This window comes from Martes martes, assembly GCF_963455335.1.
Source record: "Martes martes genome assembly, chromosome: 6".
NCBI classification, from domain to species: domain Eukaryota; kingdom Metazoa; phylum Chordata; class Mammalia; order Carnivora; family Mustelidae; genus Martes; species Martes martes.
The window spans coordinates 65,259,862-65,283,668 of NC_137893.1; the positions used below are offsets into that span (position 1 = coordinate 65,259,862).

The window sequence follows — 23,807 nt, forward strand, 5'->3', positions numbered from 1 at the left end:
TATTGTTGTTAATCTCTAGGTATGTAGGTACAGGCAAAAGCATAGTGTCCGTAGGGTTCAGTACCATCTGTGATTTCAGGCATCCACTGGGGCTCTTGGAATGCATCCCCCATGGACAAGGAAGGGGACAACTGTAATGGGATTTACCTCATGAGGATATTGTGAGGATTACCGACAAAGCATTTGAACACTGCTCAGTTCATAACCACGATACACCCTTAGCACTGAGAGGTTAGCTCTCCAGTCCTCTCAGTGCTCTCACAGAGCTCTGCCCTACTCTGTCATAGCAAGCACACCATACAGCACTTCATTGTTTCCATTTTTGTCTTTTGACTGGACTGTGAGCATCTTGAGGGCCAGTGCAGTAATGCTAATATCCCACGTTTGAGGTCTGAACAAGTTAGTGGGAACAGTGCTCACTTACAAATGAGAAGACTGAGGTCTGAGAGATCTGTTTGCCAAGAATCACATACCTGGAAAGCAACAGACCAGGATTCAAAGCCAGGTATATTGAGTTGCTCTCTTGATCACGGTCTTGTAATATCTTAATCGTAGTCATCTTTGTACCCCCTGGGCCAGTACAATGATCAGGCAGGATTAGATACTCATTTTGTGCTTGATGAATGCTTTTGGTAGATATTAACCTATGGGTGATTGAGTTTGAACACATTTCGTATGACCTTTGTGGGGTAGTGCTAAGTAACTGAAAACATAGAGAGGTGCTGTCCTCCCAAGTTCATATCTCTTTGACTTTCAGATTTGGCAGGTAATGCTATCCTTTTTTCTTACAGGAGGGAGGGAGAGAGGAGGATGAATCACTAAGGGTAGGTTAATTGCTCAAGAATTCCTGATCCCAGACAACTCTCAGGGCTTCCTACTCAGAACAACTACCCTTGAATTAGTACAGAATTATTTGTAATCTCTGCATGCTATTAACACTAACACTGATGCATTCAAAAATAAAGCTGTTTATTATGCTACTAGCTAATAACTGAATTTATCTAAGACTAAAATGAAACAGAGGGTGGCAGTCAACTTCATAACATTTGTCTCATTTGTGTATATGCATGCATTCAAGAAATCATTACTGTGCATCTAGTGTATGGCAGCTACCAAGCATAGCACACTGTTCTAGGAAATAGCATAAAAGTCCTCCAGCCAGGGAGGCAAAGTTGCAGGTCCTGGCTGAAGGAAGCTTTGGGTCCAGGTGCATGGAGCTGGTGAGTGTCCAGGACCAACCTTAAAGTGCAAACAAAATAATTCAAAGGACTTCTTTTTAAAAAGTGATATATATATATATCAACCTAGAGGAGAGATATATATATTTATATATATTATATATATTTATATATATATTTATATATATTATATTTATATACAATATATTATATATTTATATATTTATATATATTTATATTTATGTACATATTTATATATACCTTTATATATTTATATATAATATAATATAATTTATATATAATTTATATATAATATATATAATATATATTATATATATATATAACAACAAAAAAACGACTGACATTTGTAACATGGATCAATCAATGTTATATGTTATATATATAATATATCTATATATAATATATATAGATATATATATATATATCTCCTCTAGGTTGATTGATATATATATATATATATCTCTCCTCTAGGTTGATTGATCAATTGATTGATCATTGATCATTGATCAATCAATGTTATATGTTATATCTATATATAATATATAGATATATATAGATATATATCTATTATTATATAGATATATATAGATATATCTATATAATAATAGATATATATATCTATATCTCTCTATATATATATCTATATATATCTATATATAATATATAATATAATATATCTATATATAATATAGATATATATATATCTCCTCTAGGTTGATTGATCCATGTTACAAATGTCAGTCATTTTTTGTTGTTGTTGAAGGATAATAATTTCCATTTTATATATATGCAGTTTCCATCACATACATATAATTTCCATTGTACATATTTTCTCATTTATATATATATCTCATATATATAAAAAAATATATAATATATATAAATATATATCTCATATATAAATATATATAATATATAATATATATAATATATATAAATATCTCATATATATCTCATTTATATATATTATATATATTATATATATATTTATATATAATATATATATTTGTATATTTATATATAATATATATATTTATATATAATATATATATTTGTACATATATCTATATATAGATATATGTATCTCCTCTAGGTTGACTGATCCATGTTACAAATGTCAGTCGTTTTTTTGTTGTTGTTAAAGGATAATAATTTCCATTTTATATATATGCAGTTTCCATCACATACATATGATTTCCATTGTACATATTTTCTCATTTTTTCTATCCATCATTTACCTATATTTCATTTTCTTCATTCATCTTCCCAATGACATTTTAGGTTTTTTTTTTCATATCCAGGATGTGTTTCTTATCTAATCTTTTTTTAAAGCTCTAACTTGGTACAGGTCTCCTACCCAACCTGAGCCTCAGTTTCCCATTTGTGAAGTGGAGTAATAATTCTGTATCTATCTACCTCACTGAGCTGTTAAGAGGATTAAAGGAAGTAATATGAATGTGAAAACTCCTTACCTACTCTAAATTTTTAAAATAAACTTGCTTTTATTACCACAACTTAGATTTTATTATAATTTATACTTTTTCCTGATTTCTTGCATTTTTTATTCTGCTAATAAGATGATTTTAGGCTCTTGTTTACATGCTCCTTCTATAAAGCCAATATCTGAATATCTTTTCTAATTTGGCTATTTACTTGTAAATGTGAATTTTAATATGTTAAGTTTTCTAAAAGCGGGCAGTAAAGAGGAGAGGGCAAGGGAGACAGAGCAGGGGAGAAAACACAGACAGAAAAATGACATAAATCAAATGGAAGCTAACGAATCAATCCTTTTTTTTCCATCAAAGTTAGGGACAAAAGGTGAAAGTCTGGGATTATGACTTAGATTTAGAAATAATCCTTCTTCAGGAAAAAGCTCTGCTAATAGTGATTAGCTTTAAAAAAAAAAAAGAGGGGTATATCAGATATTTGTTTTTATCAACTAGATTTAAAATGATTATCTATTTTTGATTCAGAGGTATTCTAACTTTTCAGCTAATATTCAACATCAGAATACAGGGTTTTGGACTGTTAGCTAATTTTCTTGTTTGCTTCTTTGATTCCAAACTGAATTGTAAATTTTGAAGAGGAAAGGGTTATAACTTGTGTTTCTTCATAAACCTCTCTAAGCTTGGGAGATGTCTGCGTTCTGGTGGATGGAATGGTCAACTTATGGCAAACACCTTCCAGAGAGTGATATCTGATGTTCCTATAGTCAGCATCACTATTTTCTTAATTAAAATGTACGATTATTAGCTTTTTGCATATGGAAGCGGTTCACTTATTTCAACTGTGAGGGGTGAGAGATAAAATCTTGAATGTGAAATAGTCTTGTTAACTGAATGGCATGATTTGGGGAAGATTAATCAAGTGGACTTGAGGGTAGTATTCAAATAGCCACTATGTTTTTGGAGTTTACGTAATTAAAACTTAACAATTTATGCCCAGTGTCTAGGCTTTTCCTGTGCAAATGCAGCAAAGGCATCACCTGCTCTTGCCAAAGTTGTCATCCTGAGCTTAAATCAAACATGGGCTCTGTTTCAAGTGACTGCGCCCTCCAAGCATGTCTCCATCACGGCTCACATCTTCGTGGCTCGCACCTCGACTGGCTCTGGTGCAGAGAGAGGAAAGTTTACATCTGCATAGCAAGTAGGAAGGTGCCTTTTGAGTCTATGTCCGGGGATTGATTACTTCTGTCTAATTGCGCTGAGGAATTACTGAGAGCGCGCAGCCAAGGATGGAGTCTGCATTCATTCTTCTGCCTTCTCTCTGCCTCAGAAATGAGTCGCTTTTAACTCATACCCTATAAAGTTGTTATCAGACCACCCTTGGTCCAAAGCACAGGTCAGCTTGACATGTCAGCACCACTCACGCTGAACAACCGTGTGGGGTAACTCGCTCGTAATTCATGCATCTGAAAAGTGGATTGTGTGTATTCAGGTTGATGGTTTCCAATCCTATTTCTGATATTTTCATAGAAGAACGTAAAAGTCTTATGTTCTATTAGACTATTTCTTGTATAAATCACTTTTCTTCTTTCAAATCAGTGTCCTCAAAGGAATTCCCCTGAGGTCTAGTAAGACATGAAGTTAATGGACATGGTATTGTGTATCTTTTCCAGAATTCTTAAAATGCCACCTACCCCTCACCTACATTCCCCCCCCCCCTTCTTCTTTTCCTAAATCCACATGTTGTTTCTTGTAAGAGGTGGCCAACCAACACCTGAGTTGATGAGAGGTGAGGTACTTATAAGCCTCCTGAATCTACCATTTCTTGTAACACTGGAATATCATATATTAGGACTGCTAATGGGTAGTACATTCCAAAGTGGGATAATTTTGACGAGTTTTATTCCCTTAAAAGCAATTAACCAGATAGCCTTTTTCTTAATTCCCTTTGACTGTACTTCTACCTTACTGCTGAGTTCCCAGGAAATAGACATTGGAGGTGAGATGGCTTTTGTTCAACGAACAGGCTGATAGTTGTGAATAATTTCAGATTTCTTTGGACATTTTGGGATGAACAGATGTTATATGTTTTCAAGCTGTCCTTTGTCTCCAATCAAAGGTCATCCAAACTTTGAAATCTCATGAGAAAATCTAACAGTTTTCTTAAACATAACTAGAAGACATCAGCTCCTGCCAGTTTCATTAGGAAATAAGCTATTATGTTGATCTCCTTACAAAACCCCTGGTTTCTGAGAAGTTTCTTTCCCCGTGGTGCTTTGGAAAGGTCTGCCACTTGTCAAGAGTGATCAATCTTGATTCCTAAAAAGCTGTGGCTAGAATTCTAATAGCAACGTGTTATGAATTAGATTTCTGCATTAAAAAGTCTAAGCAGATACCATCCCAACAAAATGGAAATCTAGAGACTGAATTCAAATCACAAAGCTCTTGGTAATCAACTAGGTTTTTGACATTAGGTGGCCATTCATACCACAAGCAATTGACTTCTCAAAAATGAGAATACAAGCCCCTCATATTTTAACTTATTTTAACAAAGCATTTAGTTGTCAAGCAATACTGGCAAATTCAACATCCTTTCAGAAATTACTTTTGCATGTACTTTGACTCAACCAAATCTTCAACTCTGTATCTCCAGCCCAAACCAATTTGAATATTTTGGCAAATGTATGATTAGAGGTATTAGGCTTTCACTGTATGTATTGATGTATAACGGGTGAAGCTTGGATTACAAATTAGAAGTAAAGAGTACTTTCAAGATTGAATCACTAGATTTGCAAATACAAATAAGTAAAAATTCTTTTCTATGACTTTACTTCTCACTTTATTTATGAGTCAGAGTAATGAATCTTGGATGAGGGAATGGGAATTGAATATGTGCTCCCTGCTATTCAAGGATAAGCTAAAAAGGCAACTTAATATTTTTGAGTAATTATTAGAAATAAGAAAAGTGTGGGATAATAACGATTAGCACTAGCAGCATGCTGGGTGGATTATCTGACTTAAACATAAAGCAGTTTCCATCATTGTTTCCATATTACAGATGAGAAAACTGATGTCCATAGAGTTTAGTAAAGATGCAAAGTCTCACTCCATAGCCTGTCATTTAACCATGATAATTCTGAATTAAAGAGAATTATCCCCAGGGATAGGGCTAAAAGGGGAGGTGTGTAGGAAAATAGGAGGTTATTAATTTTTTGTAAGCTCTAAAAAGAGAACATAAATCAGAACTATAAATTTATAAAAATGGATATAATATTTCCAAAAGAGTTGAGAATTGAAGGCTTTCTGAGAAGAGCAGTTCTTTATATGCTTTGACTTTTCAGCTTTGCAGGGCAATCACAAACAACAATGGTCCTAGAAAGAACTCAGTAACCTCTAGAGTGGCCCCAGAAGCCTTTAAAGCACACGAACCTGATTCAAAGTAATTTCACAGTAGCCAGTATACAGCATGCCTATGTTCACATGCATCTTAATTCATACCTGGTTTCCAACGAAAGGACAAGGTTATTCAACTTGGTTAATGTGACCAAGACTGATGATATAAATGTATAGCAACTTTTTTTTTTTAAAGATTTTATTTATTTGTTTGACAGGCAGAGATCACAAGTAGGCAGAGAGGCAGGCAGAGAGAGAGGAGGAAGCAGGTTCCCCACTGAGCGGAGAGCCCCATGCAGGGCTCGATCCCAGGACCCTGGGATCATGACCTGAGCCTAACGCAGAGACTTTAACTCACTGAGCCACCCAGGCACCTTTAGCAACTCTTGATAGCTAAGAGCAACCCACCTTGACCTTGGTGAGGTGTCAGGAAGAGCAGCTCGGCTCTTAAGAAGCTAGAAGATACAGTATGTGACAAGTCTTCCTAGTATGTCCAGATGCCTCCTCCTTTGAGTCTCTAGGCCACCTTTGGCATTATCTGGCTCAGGTGTCCTCTTTTCTTTTTACACTCCAGAAGCAGGTGTTACTATGCCCATTTGTGCCTCCTCTCATCTTTTAGTCTTCCACTCTTTTCCTTACTTATTTTGCAAGATCATTGTCCAGTGTATGATACTCAGACAAAGCAAAGGCCTGTTTTGTTTTGTTTTGTTTTTTTCTGACATTAGTCTGCTTCCTTTAGTGTCTCTCCCGCCCTGGCAGTCCTCCTTGGTAAGTTTATTTAGAAGCAGTCTCCGAAAAGATGTCTGAATGCAGCTCTCAATATACTTAACACCCAGCTTCTCATTGCTTTTGTACTAAAGAGGAAGAAATCTACTTGTTTTCATACTTACTGGGTTTTCTTAAATATAATATTTATCTTTTAATCTAAACAGGTACATTCTTCCCAGTTTTCTGAATCCTTGGGAAATATTATAGAGGGTTTTCACTGAGCAGAATGTTAGGTGGAATGAAGGAGATGAGTTCAAATAAAATGAGAATATGTTCAGATATTATTTATTCTGAACATTTAATTAACAGGTATTTTTTGAGTACCTGCATGTGTTCATACACTGAGGAACACAGATGAAGTAAAGGGCTTAGCTGTATTACTCAAGATAGAGTAGCAGGTAAAAAACCAGGAAAAGCCCTATGAGCTAATTGGGACACTTGTGTATTTAATTAGAACCAAATGTCGGGTACAATCAAGGGCAAATATAAAACTATTTCTACCATCTAAGAGGAGGCATTTGTTTCTTAATTTTTCTTTTCCCATTTTAAAGATTATAAGAATAGGTATGCCCATTATGAAATTGGTAGAACTGTGTGAGCTCCATGTTCCAGGGTACTGTGACCTAACTTTCTACATTCATGAGAGCTGAACTCTCCTGAGGCTTGCTTTTCCCTCATGAGGCTACACTCGTCCACCCTTACATCCTGCGACTGTGTACATGTTCTTGACTCATTATGTAAGACCTCTCCGAAACCACAACCTGGGGCCACTTCAACTTTGACTCCCTATTGAATAGTCTCTATGGAACCATCTTTGACTATCTGTAAAACTGTCTGTAGGTGGCACAGCTCTTCATATCTGCTTAAAGTCCTTGGAAGGACACCCTCCATCATTATAGTATATCACCCATATCAAACCGTATCATCTAACCATTATCATCCTCCATTATAAACATCACATTATATCACCATATCATCATTATCATGAACATGATAAAAGAGCCCTATATACATACCCAAAGCTGGGGAAAAATGGTTTTCTTCTCAAGGAATTTTCCAGGAGATCATGAGTGTTAGAATTGTTTTTCCCCGCTTTGCCCTGTCTGCTAGGAAATTTAAATCTCATTTCAGCTCAGTTACTTTATGTAATTATTCTCCTTCCCTCCTACTTTACTATGCAGTTTTTGTCTTTCATCATGACGGAATGGTTTTATGTCTTTGTGTTCTTATGTTTTATTGTGGCTTTTTTTTTTATAGGCATACAAATCTTTCTGGAAACAGGTAGATGCATATAAATAAGTTCTTACCCTTAAGGTTTTTCTTTTAATAAATTTACATGTAATGTAATATTGATTTGGTCTCTTCCATCATCCTCTGAACAGCCCATCCATGTGCCTCTGCTTATTATCTAATGGTCCAATTCTATGGTTCTGATTCTGAAGTTATGAAAGCTTCCCAAAGGAGAGTGGATGCCCCATGCCATTTATATCAAACAAACCCATACATATTTAGTTATGACGGGCAATGGTGGTGGCCAAGGAAAGTTGGTAATGATGACAGTTGGAGTTACTACTTTGGCATCTTCTGGAGATGGTAATGTAGCTCTTCACATGTTCTCAGAGACAAATCATAGCTATCGCTTAGTTGTCAAGATTGGCAGAGTTAAACTCTAGGAAGCACACTCCGTTTGAGACAAGCCAGAGGTAGTTTTCTCATGTCTTATCAATGGCCAGCTTCATCCAGAGTTTATCATGCACGGAGCCAGCTGAATTGGCTCTAAGGCCAATTTAGAAGCTCTGTGTAATGTCTCTGAATACCTTAATGTTGACACTAAATTCATAATTCACAATTTCAGGATATGTTTCTTGTGGGGAAGAGAGAGGGGCAGGGGCAAAACAACAATGTGCAAGTTCAAAGGGGCTGAAGATGCACTTCGGGTATTTGGACTGGCACTCCGGAGCTCGCGGATGCTTGTGATTGCTTATCTGACTTATCTAAACTGCTGACGTCAAAAGAATTAGGCTAGAAATCTTATGATTACAGCTTTTCTTGTGATCTTTTCTGGTATTTCCTGTTTCCTGTCAGGCCAAATATACTTCGAGAGAGGGTTATTTTATGGCATTTCACCGTTTCTGCCTCAGCTAGAGCCAGAGGTACGGGAGGCATGAAGTAAAAATAATTAAGAACAACATCAGAAAGCTCCCTCGGCCCCCAATACCCCCACCCCTTCACAGTCACTGACGTTTCTTTCCAACATCAAAAAACGTTTCTGCAGTGGTTCAGGGTAGGGTCTTATTTTTAATGGAATGGGTCTATTGTTCATTAAAAAGAAGAAGCCACTTCAATTGTATCTCTCACTATTACCTTATTTGGGTGGTAATCAGCAGGCAGCCTGTGAACGGCATGATGTTGGCAGTGAAGAAGGTTTTTGAGAAGAGGGGATACCGTTTCAGAGCAAAAAGGAGGAAACCGGCCACCAACGGTTACCCTTTTCTTTTAGGAATACAAATACCTTACAGAAAAAGGAAAGAAAAAAAAAGGGGGCCAGGGGGATGAGTTTTATAAAGTCTTGCCTAAACTAACTGTTGCCAAATCTTCAATGTGCTTTCTGAGCTCAGCACTATGTTTGCGAAGAGAGACTGAGAGGTTGAGGGGTTCATCCTCAGTGGTTTATGGGCAATATAAGCTTTCAACAGCCCCATACACTGGCCCTGTCTGGCTCACCTTCCTGAAACTTGACCTCTGGACAACAATGCAGAAAGAAACAGAACTATTACACAGGATGACAGTAACATGGCATTTCACTTACGATGGTTCTAGCAGCTGCCATCTCTATTTATCTCACATATAATCCTCTTTAACCTCACAGTCCTGTTTAAATTCTTACATCCGGTGTTCCTTTCTCGTGAACAGCTACCCATTTAGTACATTGCAGGCACTCTAGATAGGCTTGAGACTTGCCTAGAACAATCTATAATTTAAGTTTGGGAACAAGAAAAAATACATGAACACATGCACGTATGCATTTAAGGGCACACATAAACTTCTTGCTTATGTAAGATGGACATCGCACATAAAATACAATCACAGAGATGTTAGTGCTTCATAGTGAAAAGGACAGAAAATAAGATTTAGAGAGTTTAATCATGTGGAGAGGCATTTTTGGAGTTGGACCATGACAGGCAGCATGACTTAATCAACAGCATGGCAGCATTGATGGACCCGGAACTGGTTCCAAGTATGTTGTGTAACTTCTGTGGGGGTCTCAGTTTTCTCATCTAAAGAAATGCAGTGGTTTAATTGATGATATTAAAGGCACTTTCCATTATAAAATTTAAAAACTTCTCTACTCTTCCACTTAAAAATTTTCAATGGTTCTACAAAAATTAAGGGTTCTTGTCCAAATACAACCAGTCTCATTACTTCTCTGTTTCCCACTATTTTTTACTCCAACGTCATATCAAGCTAACTTGAATAATCTCTATTTCTCAATAATTTCTTTTGTTTTTCTGCCTTTGTACCTACATTCATGTTAATTCCTTCACCAGGAAGATCACTTTGTCACATCCGGTGAGACCTTAGTGATCTTAAAAACATAGATGTCATGACCAGTCACACTAAACCTTCCTGGGTTTCCCTAGAGAGTTAACATGAGTCCTCATGGAGTATCTACCACACTTGGATTTGTCTGTTTGCTTGTTTTTAGAGAGAGAGAGAGAGAGAGTGTGAGTGGGCATGGTGGGGGTGTTGGGGGGAAGAGGCAGAAGGAGAGGATAGGAGAGAGAGAATCTTAAGCAGGCTCCATGATCAACATAGAGCCCAATGTGGGTTTGTATCTCATGACACGGAGATCATGACCTGAGCTGAAACCAAAGTTGGACACTTAACAGACTGAGCTACCCAGGCACTCCACACACCTGGTTTGTATTTGAGTCCTTGGTTTTCTGTAACTCACTACATTAAAAACTATAAATTTACTATTACAAAAATTGTGTTTTTCTTTTTTTTTTTTTTTTTTTTTTTTTTTTTTTTTTTTAAGAATTTTTTTTTAAAGATTTTTTATTTATTTATTTGTCAGAGAGAGAGAGAGAGTGAGCACAGGCAGACAGAGTGGCAGAGGGAGAAGCAGGCTCCCTGCAGAGCAAGGAGCCCGATGTGGGACTCGATCCCAGGACGCTGGGATCATGACCTGAGCCGAAGGCAGCCGCTTAACCAACTGAGCCACCCAGGCGTCCCAAAAATTGTGTTTTTCTTAGACATTCTCTCTTCCATCTTGTAGCACCTAACCTTGAAATAATTGCTTAAGAAATGGTAACGTGAGGACAGGGAGAACTATGACTTGGCAAAGTAGGAGGGATAGATTGCTTGGAACTGTGAGGAGAAGTTGTGTCAGGTCTGAATTTGGGGAAGTGATGAGCATGAATGGAATGGGAGGTCTGGATGGAAGAACAAGAGGAATAAAAACCCTTCAGGACAGGTTGGTATCAAGTGTTAAAGGACTTTGACTTGATGATTTACATATTATTTCTTGTGGTTCTATATAAAATACTACAGCACTTAGGAAAGTTGGTTTGTAAGTTAAAGTGAAGTTTTCATAATTTCAAAATTCTTGATATTTACTAAATATGATTTAGTAAATACCAAATTGACAGTTGGAAATTCATTAGTATCCTGACCTCAAGTCTAACTCTCCACCTTTAGGGCAATCCTTCTAAAATGTAAAGTTTATCATGTCATTTCCCACTAAAATTATTTGAAGCCTTCTCATTACCTGGAGGATATACTCCTTAGAAAGGCAGATGAGGCTCTGGGTGATCTGACCTCCAGTCTACCTCTCTAGTCTCATCTCTAGCCCTCTTCCTGATATACTTCCAATCTTAGGACTTGGCATTTCCTAGAATTTCCTGCACTTGGGCTCACTGTTTCTTCTTCCTGCAATATCCTCTATTTCTTCTTCATTTGGAGAAATGTAACTTACTTTGAATGGTACCTCAAAAATCATCTCCTCTCTGAAAACTCTTTAACACGCATCATACACACAGAATTAATCACTCCCTTGTGTGTTGGCATAGACTTTGTGTATGTGCTTATAGTATAGCATGTCATTTGCCTCGCTCACTTACTTACTCATTTGTTCTATCCTCTCTCTCTCTCTCTCTCTATCTATATCTATCATCTATCTATCCACCCATCCACCCATCTGTCATCTATCCATCCATCCATCTACCTCAACTTTCCTGGTTCATGAGTTTTTATTTTCTAAGGAATTAAGTAAGTATCTGGCCCATGATAATCAATAAATAAACTTGGTTAAATACGCAGCCTTTGTCTTTTCTCAATGTTCTGAGTATTAGTTCTACTGTATCTTGAGACATATGTCCTTCTGCCTTGATATCAGTGATCTGTTTATATGTCTGTCTCTTCTACTGGGTCATAACCTCTTTTCCTTCTGCTTTTCTCCCAGCCACATAACACAATGCTATGCTAATGGACAGTACGTAATTCTTCAATTGAACTGCTTTGCAAGAAATACCTAGAAATCTGAATTATTTCCTTTTCTGAATATCTTGAATAAATAACCAGTAAATGTAGGCCTCAGTTTCTTTTCTTTCTAAGTTGGGTATAAGTCCTTTTTCAATTGATACTGTATAGTAGGAGATGCTGAATATTCGTATGTAACATTCAAACAGTTTCCATTCTGTGACCTCCTAGAGTGTTTCTAATTATTTTTGGAGGGCTGAGACATTAAAAAATTTTTTTCAAAACAAAAACTTTTTAGTTCAACTTTGTCTGTTCACGTTCTACAATGCATTTATCACCAGATCAAACAATATGACATTTAGGACTAAAGAAGTTAGAAATTGCTTTAGAGCTTATGAAATCTGGTGAATTCATAGTTCTTGATTTTATATATCAATTTAATTGACAAGGAAATCTTTTCTTCTGTTTTACTGTAGAATTAGGGATTGAGCCAGGAAAAAGCACTCTGTAACTCAGCTAATATTCAAAGGAAAAAATGAGGGCAAAAAGATAGGTGTACCTAAACTCCAATGAGTTATAGAGAGAAAGACAGGAGGGAGGCAGCAGTTTCTTCACATCAGCTACTGTGGAAGATGTAATAATGATCCCTGTTACAATGCTAGAAGAAAACAGTGATCCCTGTTGCAGTGCGGGCAGCCTTACTGTTCATCGCTCTCACTTCTCTTGGTGTCTTCCACCCCTTTTTCTAGGAGACAGAGTGCACAGAAAGGAGAATAATTCTCAGAAATTTGTAAGGAGCACGTTCAAGCAATGGGGATGCATCTGACTTGACCAGAGTACAATGCATGTATGTTTATGATGACAATTCCAATATGTAATGGATATAAAACTTCAACTTTTGATATGGAATCCAACCAGAAAGGTGAGACTTGTACACATCATGTTCCATGCATTACAGTCATTCAGTTGAACTTTTCGGTGTCAAAGTCCTGAGAGGTTGCTGAAATGCATGTGTATATTTTAGTAGAAAGAGACATACGTAATAGAGAGGACAGAATAATTGGGTTCAACATATGCATGGGAATATACTAAAATAAATAATATCGAGCATGCAGTACTCAAGTATAGGGCCCAGTAGTGTAGCTCAAGCTGTGTGTAATGGATATAATATTTTTTGAGAATGGTGCCAGTATTCATCATTTGATCTTCAGAGTGGTTATTATTCATTTGCTTTACTTTGTTGTTGTTGTTTTGGGTTGTTTGTTTGGTTTTGTGTGTGAGTTCGCAGCAGAACAGTACACTTGAAAACTGGTCTTTGTGGAAAGATAAAGGGACTCTCTATATTATTTCATTAGATCCCATTAACATTGAGAGTTAGGCCTGCCAGTATGGTTTCTTAACCCTTCCACACTGAGACTTTCTCCTGGGAAGGAGAATATGGCACAAGGTAAGGGCATCTACACCTTACACCCTGGAGAGTTGTGAGGAAGAGAGTCAAAGGCAGAACCCAGTGGCCAGATGAACTTGCCTTGGCTCCAGTGTCTAAGGCTGGCATTTTGCATTGTGTGCAGTAGGCACATTCAGATAGGTGGGTGAGAACCCAAGGCACATGTTCAACCAGAATCACCTTGGAGAAGAGCCAGGGGTGTGGTGTGTGGGGGAGTATTTACCCAAAAGAAGTAATTTAATCTGGAAAAGATTGACTTTCGCCATAATAGTTAGTAAGAATAAATTTTCTTATCCCATTAGGGTGGGCTAAAGAGGAAGTTTTATTAGTTGGAGAAGGAATAAAGGCTATGTTTTATTACGCATTTGAGTGTGGACATTTGAGATCTCCGTTACAATTGTCTTCAGCAGTGACTGTTTCCTCTTCATTGCCGTATGTATTTTTGATTACACTTCTTATACTTGAATGTAGATTGTTTGTAGTGACCTCACCTTACTTCCTTCCCCTTGGTATTCCACAGTTGGCTCCTTACTTGTCCTTTTCTCTTCTTTTTCTAAATCATTTTCTTCAGCAAAATCTACCAACTTTTTTCAGTAAATTTTTGTCACAGATCATCTAAACAAATATGCCTTTCAGTTTTCAGAAGTTCTCATCAAGGCTGTAGGGATTTGTGTGAGATATTTGGGTGTCATCCAAAAAGAGATGCAGAAGGAAGCAAGAAAAGAATCTTGTGCTTCAGCTTTAATTCTAGAAGTAAGGAACATCTGAGGATACAATGGAAAAAGCTCTAATTATTGCATTATGTGTATTATAATACCCTCAGTTATTTAATTTTCCTTTTCAATACCTTGGCTAAAGATTTACATTTATTTCATCATATTTATTACATTTATCATTACATTTACTTACATTTATCTATATTTATCTCTCACCTTGATTTTATTTTACAGTTTTCTGGCTTTCTCCCTTTCGATTTCTCCTACCAAGTACATACAACGGTTACTTAATCTCTCTTGAAATTTGTTCTTTTCTCTCTAGGGATTTTATTTTTCTGCAGTAAGCCTGGCCCTTTGGACTCATTTTAAGGGCATACACAACTAAATCTTGTTTTGTCTTTGTCAACTATGCCTTCCAATTGCATACAAGGCCAACTTTTAAGTTTTATCTTGTTACTAAGGATAAGGACCATGATCTACAGGTTCTTCTTTAATACTATCTCAGCACTGTGTGCCAACTGAGGAAGCCACACAATGCTCAGAACACGGGCTTGGTTTATAATCTGCAACATACCATGCATGTGGATTTTTTTTAGGTGAGAAGAAGTACTCTGAAGGAAGGATCTCCAATAATGTTGTAGTTTGAGGAAATTTAAGACAAGTGTAAAGATACAAAGTTCTCCTCCTGGCTAGTCTCTTAGCATTTTAGACATTGAAGTCAATTCTGAAGAGAAATTTATGGAAAGGCAGAGAGAGATAAATGGAAAAATAAAGACTGTCTACACTGTGTGCAGATCTAGACTAGGGCATTGTATTAAATCGCAAGTACTTTGAGCTTTGCTTTTTCTTTTTGATATGGTGATATGTACCTACAAGGTATCCTGAAGAGTATTGATAATTAAAGAGTGAGAAAAATCAAATAGGAGAAAAGAGCACACACTTCTTCATGCTGCTTCTGTGAGTTGAAAAAATAACTTGGAGCTTTTGGTCTTCTTAAAATAAAGCTCCTAATGTTTTTCTTTTAGAAATTAGTCAGATGCAGAAGTCAATGTTTTGTTGTCCAGTTAACCAGGCTTGTTTTAAAAAAAAAGAAAAGAAAAGGAAAAGAAAAAGAAAAAGGAAACTGTTTTCAGGCAAAGAGCAGAGGACGTGGGAATAACATCCTCCATTCAGCTCTATCCCCTCAAAAGCTCATTTATAGGATGGGGTAAACACACACCTTCCGTATTCTATTTTAGAAATTATGTTGAGGAATATACAGACTGTTATTTGTTAAAAAAAAAAGCAACTTTTGAAACTTTGATTGATATAAAATGTTCCAAAATGCATGAACAGCATAATTATTTTAAAAGTATATAAAAGCATTCATAATTTGTATGCATTTCCTCTAACATTTTATAATTATCAGTACATTTCAACTTCTCTGTATGAAGAGAGAACTGTCTCATATTAGTTTTGCACATACTTTATACCTTTCTAATCGTTCTGAAATGTACTCTTGTGCATTCTTTTCTTTTACTTTAAAAGCTATAATGATTAAACCTGAACCTCTACTAGAATATAAATTTAAAAATGTTTCCACTAAAAGGAATAACTAAAATTCTTCTTTCTTGAGTAGTCTGTGCCTAGAAAAAAAATGTCCATTCTTGCATTTAATGACAAATTGTAAGCTATTTTGTTCTTTCTGATAATTTCCCTTTTTTTCACTTATCAAAGTGTATTCAGTAGCTGACATGTGGAAGATGCTAGGGAGAACACAATGAAAATAGAATGTCCTCTAGGCTCTCAAAAAGCTGAAAATCCAGGAGGGAAGGAAGAAAATGTACATTAGGTATAACAAAGTGATCTGCTTACAAAATAAATACAGAGAAAGTTCTGTGATACTTCAGAAGAGAAAGACACAGTCTTCCTCAGTAACCTCAAGAAGGCTTTGTGCAGGGAGTGGCCTATGAGTGGCATCTTAAGGAATGGCAGAAGTTGAGAACATGTAGGGAAGTCATTTTAGGCACCAGAAACAATGACCACAAAGCAAGGGTGTAGCTGTGGAAAGCTTGTCTTGTCTGGGTCGAATGTAAGTGCTTATGGGGCAACAATGACAAATAAGACTGGTAAAAGTGAGCTAGTTCCGGTGTGTGGAGAGCTTTGAATCAGGATAAACAAAATTGGATTTTCTCTGCAGACAATGGAGAATCACTGAAGGAGTCTGAAGAGGGGCGAGACATATTCTGATTTTTCCTTTTGATGTTATTGATCTAAATCACAGAATGGAAAGACGAGGAGTAGAAAGAGTACTGGAGTTGGAAGCTATTGCGGGATGATAGACAAAACATGGTTTGGCCAAGGGCCATGGAACTGAAGGGAAAGCAGGTGATGAGTGTGAGGTACTTACTGAGGAAATAGCAACAGTACCAACAGTGGAAATAGTCAACATTTACTAAGAATGTGGTAGGACTCAGGCTCTTTTCTAGGCACCTTCTTGGGAGGTGTTACCTCATTTAATCTTCACCTTTTGTGAAGATGCTATCATCCTCCTCTTTTTATAGAAGAGAAAATGGGGTACAGAGAGGTGAAATCATTTGGCCAGGTTCACACAGTTCAGGAACAGAGAGGTAGGACTTAAGAATGTGAAAATCTCAGCACTGCAACGACTCTCTGGTACTCTTAATCTATGCTATGTATTTAGAACAAATTCGAACTGGACAGTTAGAGAGAACAGTTTTGAACCTGGGTTTCTGCAAGGGTCAGATCATTTATGAAAACAGGGAAATCAGGTGGAGGACTAGATTTGGGGAAGGTGAGAACATGGGTTTCAGTTTTCACTCAATATTGCATTCACATTTAAAAACAGATTGAAGTATCAATGATTATTATCCAGTATAGCTACAGATTGAGTACAGGCTAATGTCTACAAGAAGTAGTTTTAGAAGAATGTTATGAATTAATGTCAAGTTATCTAATGTTAAGACTCACTGATTCTTTGATCAAAGCAATTTGTCCTGCTTTGAATGAATCATTAATATTGATGAGGGCTTGAAACCGTGTTTGAGTTTTTAGGGCGCCTGGGTGGCTCGGTCGGTTAAGCGGCTGTCTTCAGCTGAGGTTATTATCTCAGGGTCCTGGTATCAAGTGTCCACATCGGGCTCCCTGTTCAGTGGGGAGTCTGCTTCTCCCTCCCCCTCTGCCTGCTGATTCCCCTCCTATACTCTCTCTGTCTCATTGTCAAATAAATAAATAAAATCTTAATGTGTTTGAATTTTTACAAATGTTTCTGAATTTGGGCAGTTTTATATCCAATACTTTGAGTGGAGAGAAAGGTTTAAACTAACAAAAGCTTGTTTTCACACCGAAGTTGAAGATAGAACTCCGATTCGCCAACTCATAATTGGTCTTCTCTTGGTAAGTGTTTGATTCCTCCCGGAGTCCCTGGTGCCTAGCACAGTCCCTAGTATACACTAAGCATCCAATAAATGTTCCTTGAATTATAACAATAGGAATATGCAGTCCACAATATATTTAATTTATATTATGCTTTATACTTGAGATACTTTAAAATAGCACTTTGAATGTCAGTTTGAATTGTAGAGTTCTGGAATCAAAGAATCCTTTTGGAGATTTTCTCCTTTGAAGTGGTTTGATTTTTAGAGCTAAGTATAAAGCAAAATTCTGATATTTTATTCTCCTAGAAAGGCTGGACAAGTTATAATGGCAATGGGGAAAATGAATTTATTTTAGGGAGTCAATGTGTTTTTCTATTTTCCTGAAGCCAAAGGCTATTGAAATGGGAAGAAGCTTAATAAATAAGTAAACTGTAATGTAAAATTTAGACCAGAGACACCAAAGGAAAGGTAAGTTTCATGGCTATAGAGTTTGTAGTTATTTGATTGAATTCCAAAATAAAATTATTTATTCAGCTACGAATGAGTTCTGTTAGGGGATGTCTAGCCATAGGTTGCTGCCTAGAATTACAATTAGACTAATATTTGCATTCCCAGCATTTGAGAAACTATTTATTTCCTGTCCTCCTTCCCTCTCCCCAACCAGACCCCACTCCTGGGCATGCTCTCACCACCATGCTTTAAAGCTTACTTTCTTTCGATAGTAAATGGAGAATCTTCCCCTGGGTCCTCCTAGCATTTGAAACTTGTATTTAAAACTAAAGCCCACAAAATAAGTAGAAAAATGTAAAGCACAATCACCTGACTTATTTCACATGTAATATAATTTTTCTGGTTTGACCAAGGTTTTTATTATATCATGAGTTCCTTTGTTTGTCCCTCTACATATATATCAATAAAGTGATGTCTCGGTTTAAATTTAAATTACCCAGCATGTGGTCTGACTATGCCAGTTTTGTGGACTACAGCTGGGTGATAGAGATCCTGATCTGGTTCTAACACGGTATCAGAGTGTGACCCCGGACAGATGGTTTAGTCTCTAGTTAGTCCACTATCACCTCTTTGGATTAACTGGATAATTAAGCCATTCTTTGTTTGTTTCATAAAGGGAAAATGATGTATTAAGAAAACGAAATAATTGGGTACAATCCAATGAACCAAGGTGATGCTCCAACTTTGGGCATGTGGCTGACTTCCAGAGCTCTCTCCAGGGCAATACCATGCCTTCACCAATGCCCAGATGCACGCATCCCGACATGGGCAGACGATGAGACCCCTTTCTCCTGTTATCCCCCATTCCCTCCTCCAGCCTATTGCCATGATCGCCACTGTTTGTCTCCATCCAATGCCCATCTGAAGGTGGCAGGAAGATGTTCACACATGTGACCTCCTCCCTACTATGTCCTTAATCCCTTTAAGGGACACTGTTCCCCTCTGTCTTCCTTAAAACCTCTCATGAATACGTTTCTACACTTATTTTCCCATAAATTCTTTTGTTCTCTCCCTTTATTACCTAAGCAAAATCTCAGAACACTTTTCCATTTCACTAGTGAGAAACAAAGTTCCAGTCTTGTCTAAGAAGTAGGAGTGAAAATAATCGTGTCCCTCATTAAGGAAATTTAAGGTTACATTCAACTTATTAAGAAACAGTGATGCCCATCTCTAAAGTCCTCAAGACTTTTGGGTCTATCTGGAATTTCTGCAATTTCATGGTTTTAAAAAGGTAAACCTATTTATCTGTTTTCACAAGCAATCAAGATATACATAGAATGCTATAATTTTTGGTTTTCCTGTGTGTAGTTATAGTGTGGCAAATATATTGTGTGCTGTAAATGTAACATCTGTACAGGTCAAGACAGCAGAGGGGAGGAAATAAATGACTTTGGGGGACGATTCAGGGATGTGGGGGTGGAGATTAGGAAAGTCATTACAAAGAAAGGGATCCTTGAGCTGGACTTTGTGGTTTGAATAAAAAGTTTTCAGTTGGCTAAGTCAAAGAAAGACAGTCCAAGCATCAGGCAAGGCTCAGAGATAGGGTACTACCTGATGCATTTTGAGGAACAAGAAGTTGTCTAGCATTGTCAAAGTATGACCTGTTTGAGGGTTCTGAGGCAAGGGTCAGATTTAAGAGAGCGGAAGAGTGGGAGGGAGAGAGAGAGAGAGGGAGAGGGGAAGATTAAGAGAGAGAGAGAGAGAGAGAGAGAGATCACCATGTGTCTCGGTGTTGTTGTTGTTTGTTTGTTTGTTTGTTTGACAAGCTTTCTACCACAAAACCCTGTAAACTAACCGAACACAACTTAAACCATCTCTTTCTAAAAATGAAAGCATGCCAGATTCTTGGAACCCTTCCCGAGGCCCTCACCATCGTGCTGTCCTGGGTAGAATGGCACAGAGCTCCGATGCGAGTAGGAGCTGCAGCATCAGAGACAAGAAGAGAGGAAGTAAGAGACAATTTGGAAAGTGAAGCAACTTGTCTTTGGGGCTGCCTGCTGGGGTCCATGCTGCTGAGTCTGCAGATGATAAGGTCTCGAACGCATGCCAGAAGTGTGAGCCCCTCATCTCCTTGAGAATGTGAAGGCAGGGCAGGAAGAAGAGGAGGTAGACCTCCTTGGAGGGAGTGTTGAAGTAGAGCCTGCCTCCCTGCAGACACGATAAAGGGGACAGCAGACCAGGGAGCAGCCTTTCTAGGCACCAAAGTGGCTGCTGAGAGATTCCACCGAGAGTGAGGCAGTGGTTCGGGATAAATTCAGACTCTACTAGTCAGGGGTTCCTGGGTGGCTCAGTGGTTTAAAGCCTCTGCCTTCGGTTCAGGTCATGATCTCAGGGTCCTGGAATCGAGCCCCACATTGGGCTCTCTGCTCAGCGGGATGCCTGCTTTCCCCTCTCTCTCTGCCTGCCTCTCTGCCTACTTGTGATCTCTGTCTGTCAAATAAATAAATAGAATCTTAAAAAAAAAAAAAGACTCTACTAGTCAAACTTTGCAACATTCAGAAAAACATCCCTTTTAAGTGATTAAAAGTTACAGAAGTTCTATTTTCTGTCTGTAGTATTGCTTTTCCAAGAATTGGACCTCCACTGGCATATAATATGAATCATAACATAAACCCATCCCAACACATGCTAATGTCTGTTGGATTAGGTAGTTTTATCAAAGGTGTAATTTAAGATACGAATATTAATCATTTAATTTACTGAAACAAACCAAGAGTGGTAACAGTTGAAGTGTCATAGTTAAGTTTTCTGTCTAGGTGGGTTTTTCCACTTTTCTTCTACTACTCACATGAAACACAGGATGGCTTTGGCATTACCTCAACTCTTTTGACCAAGACGCATTTCCCTGGGCATCCATCTCCCACTTGCCACAAAAACCTCAGTCTCATTGGTTTTCTTCTCATTCCTAAGTACTCATTGTTTACTAGAGACCAGCAGTGTTTTTTTCCCCCTTCCTTTCAAATCTTTTTTGTTGTTGTTCAGAACATTACTTTGTAATGATATTCTTTTATAGATTATTAGGCAACTTTTCTGCATAAATTACTAAAAGTTTCTGCATAAATTACTAAAAATAAAATGAGTCGTGTTTTGATTTTCTCATCCCTTTTCATGAGGAAGAGAAAGGTAATTTTTAGTTTGTCTTTCCCATCTAGGCTCCCACCTCTCCCCACCAATGGTATGTCAGGATTCCACTGCATAGGGCTAGCCAAGACTTCAAATGCATAAACACACGCTCATATTTGTTCTTCTAAAGTGAACCACCACTTTCCGAAATATCTACCGACACATTCCCTAAAGGAAGAGAGCACCCTGTAGCCAGTTACACTTTCTTAGTTTCGGGTTTTTTTTTATCAGAGCCGCTTGGGGTCCTTCACAGGGACCCTAGGTGTCTTTGTGGTTGTGGTGCTGGCTGTCAGAAATAAAGCAAAGTTCTCCACAACTGGCCTCAACACATTCTTATAACATGACAAAGTCCCTATGAGTCATCATTTCCACATTTGTGAGGGAGCTGATTTTTCCTGGTATCAATGGGGTAATCTGTATTATGGACTGTCGTGTCCAAAAGGGAAACCGAGGCAGGGAAGCTTGCCAGCTTTCCCAGGACATACAAACCTTCCGGGCCAACTCAGTCCTGCGAACATTATGCACACCGTAGCTCCATAGTCAAAAACTGGAAAATGTATTTTACTTTATAACAAGCATGACAATGAGCACCCAGGGAGCATACTGTCTTGAAGGGAACACTGGCTTGTCCATAAGGAACTGCACAGACAGGATGGCCATTAAAGAGCATCCAATTCCAGCCCCCCCTCCCCTCCCTCCCCCCTCCCCCCCCACTGAAGTTCAGGAAATTTCACTTGTTTAAGCCACAGGGCAATCAAGTGTGAGCTGAGTCCAGAGCCCAGGTTACTCGATTCCCAGTCTATTAACGCTCCTCCTACCACATCCTTCTTAATTTTAAGATGCATTTCTACAATAAAGCAAAGATTCATTAATCACAGCCCTCGAGCCCCCGCGCTGCAGTTTGTCGTCCTTCCTTCTCCCGGTTTTCTGGCTTGGGCTCTGCAAGGAAGGGAGCGACAAGTCCCCACCAGCCTTGGCCCCCATCCCTTTCGCACCTCATAGTCCATTTACCTGCAAAGCTGTGGAGAGCATCTTCGTTCTCCAGAACGCCTCTCTGTTTGGTCGCCTGCAGCTCACTTTTGGATTTCCACACCAGCTTTACCATCCTGATCATCTCGGGCAAGTCCCAGGGCAGCGGCCCCTGCTGGCACCCCGGCCGGCCGCCCGCGGAGGAGGGCAGCACACCTTCTGGGGCCGTCCACCTCCTGCCTAGCTCTGCCGAGTGCAAGTAGCGCTCGAGGACGGGCATTCTGCCCCGGGCCCCCGCCGAGGAGTTGAGGCGGCTGCTGCCGGGGCCGCCGCGGCCGCCGCTGCTACCGGAGGGGACAGTCTTCCCGGGCAGGGGAAGGCGAAGCCCCGGGAAATCTCCGGCTCCGGAAAGGCAAGCCTCCTCCAGCCTGGCACAGCCTCCCTGTCGCTCCGTCCCTCGCAAACGCTGCCGGCGCGGCGACTCTCTGGGCCAGGTTTCTCGCGGGTGAGAAGTGTTCCCGGGCGCCTGCCGTGGAGATGGAGCGCTCTCCCCCCGCTCTCTCGGGCACCGGCTGCGCGGCGCTTAATTAATCCCAGGCTGCAGCTGGGACGGCGGCGGGGGGGACAGCCATCGAGGCTTTAGTGTTCGCCTCTCCTGCCGGGATTCGTGTGTTCTCGATTCCCCTTCGCTACTTGTCAAAGTTTGTCAAGTGGCTTGTTCAGCCGCTAAGGTCTCCCGGCAAAGAAGCGGGACTCCCCTTTGCCAGCCTCTCACGGGGGTCCTCCAGAGGCCCTTATCTGAAGGTGTCAGGTGAGGAGTCACCCCGGTGGTGCAGCAAGCCTAGAAGCTCCCTTCCTCCCCACCTCCTGGTTCCGGGCCCCGCGAGTCCCAAGGAGCTCTCGGAAAACGGGCCGTTGAGCACCGGCAGAACCAATTTGCAGCTGCTGCTCTGGGGAAGGTCTGGCCGGGGGCCACCTTGCCTGTCCACTAGGTCTGCCTTGGGATGGGGTTATGCAGAAGGCTCCGCGATGGAGCCTCAGCACCACGGTACACACACTCCCCTCCTGCACCCCCTCCCCCTCTGCTGTCATTTGGTTCTCAGCAAACCTAACTGGGTTTTGGCCCATTGGTCAAATCCCTTTGTAACCTCAGCTGCCCTTCAGCTGGAAGGGAAATAACATTGAATCACATTCCAAAGCTAACTCCGAGAGAAGTGAATTAGGGAAGCACCAAGATCCTCCTGCGAACATGCAGTGGGGTCCTATAGTCGTGACACATAATTTGGGATTGTCAGAAACCCATTTCAAAGGAAAACAATGATAATTTTAAAGGCTATTCATGGGGGTGGAGGGTGCATACATGGCACTGAAAAAAAAGG

General features: G+C 39.1%; 1 protein-coding gene across 1 annotated transcript in view; it reads right to left on the bottom strand.

Annotated features, from left to right (window-relative positions):
• PDE7B (phosphodiesterase 7B) overlaps positions 1–22,708 on the bottom strand; it is a gene marked incomplete at both ends in the record, with an annotated part of 142,683 nt that extends 119,975 nt beyond the window's left edge. Inside the window, one exon of the mRNA XM_080805902.1 lies at positions 22,471–22,708. Within this exon, the coding sequence (XP_080662028.1) occupies positions 22,471–22,708 (238 nt within the window). The remainder of the gene's footprint in view (positions 1–22,470) is intronic.
• Between the last annotated feature and the right edge of the window lie 1,099 nt (positions 22,709–23,807).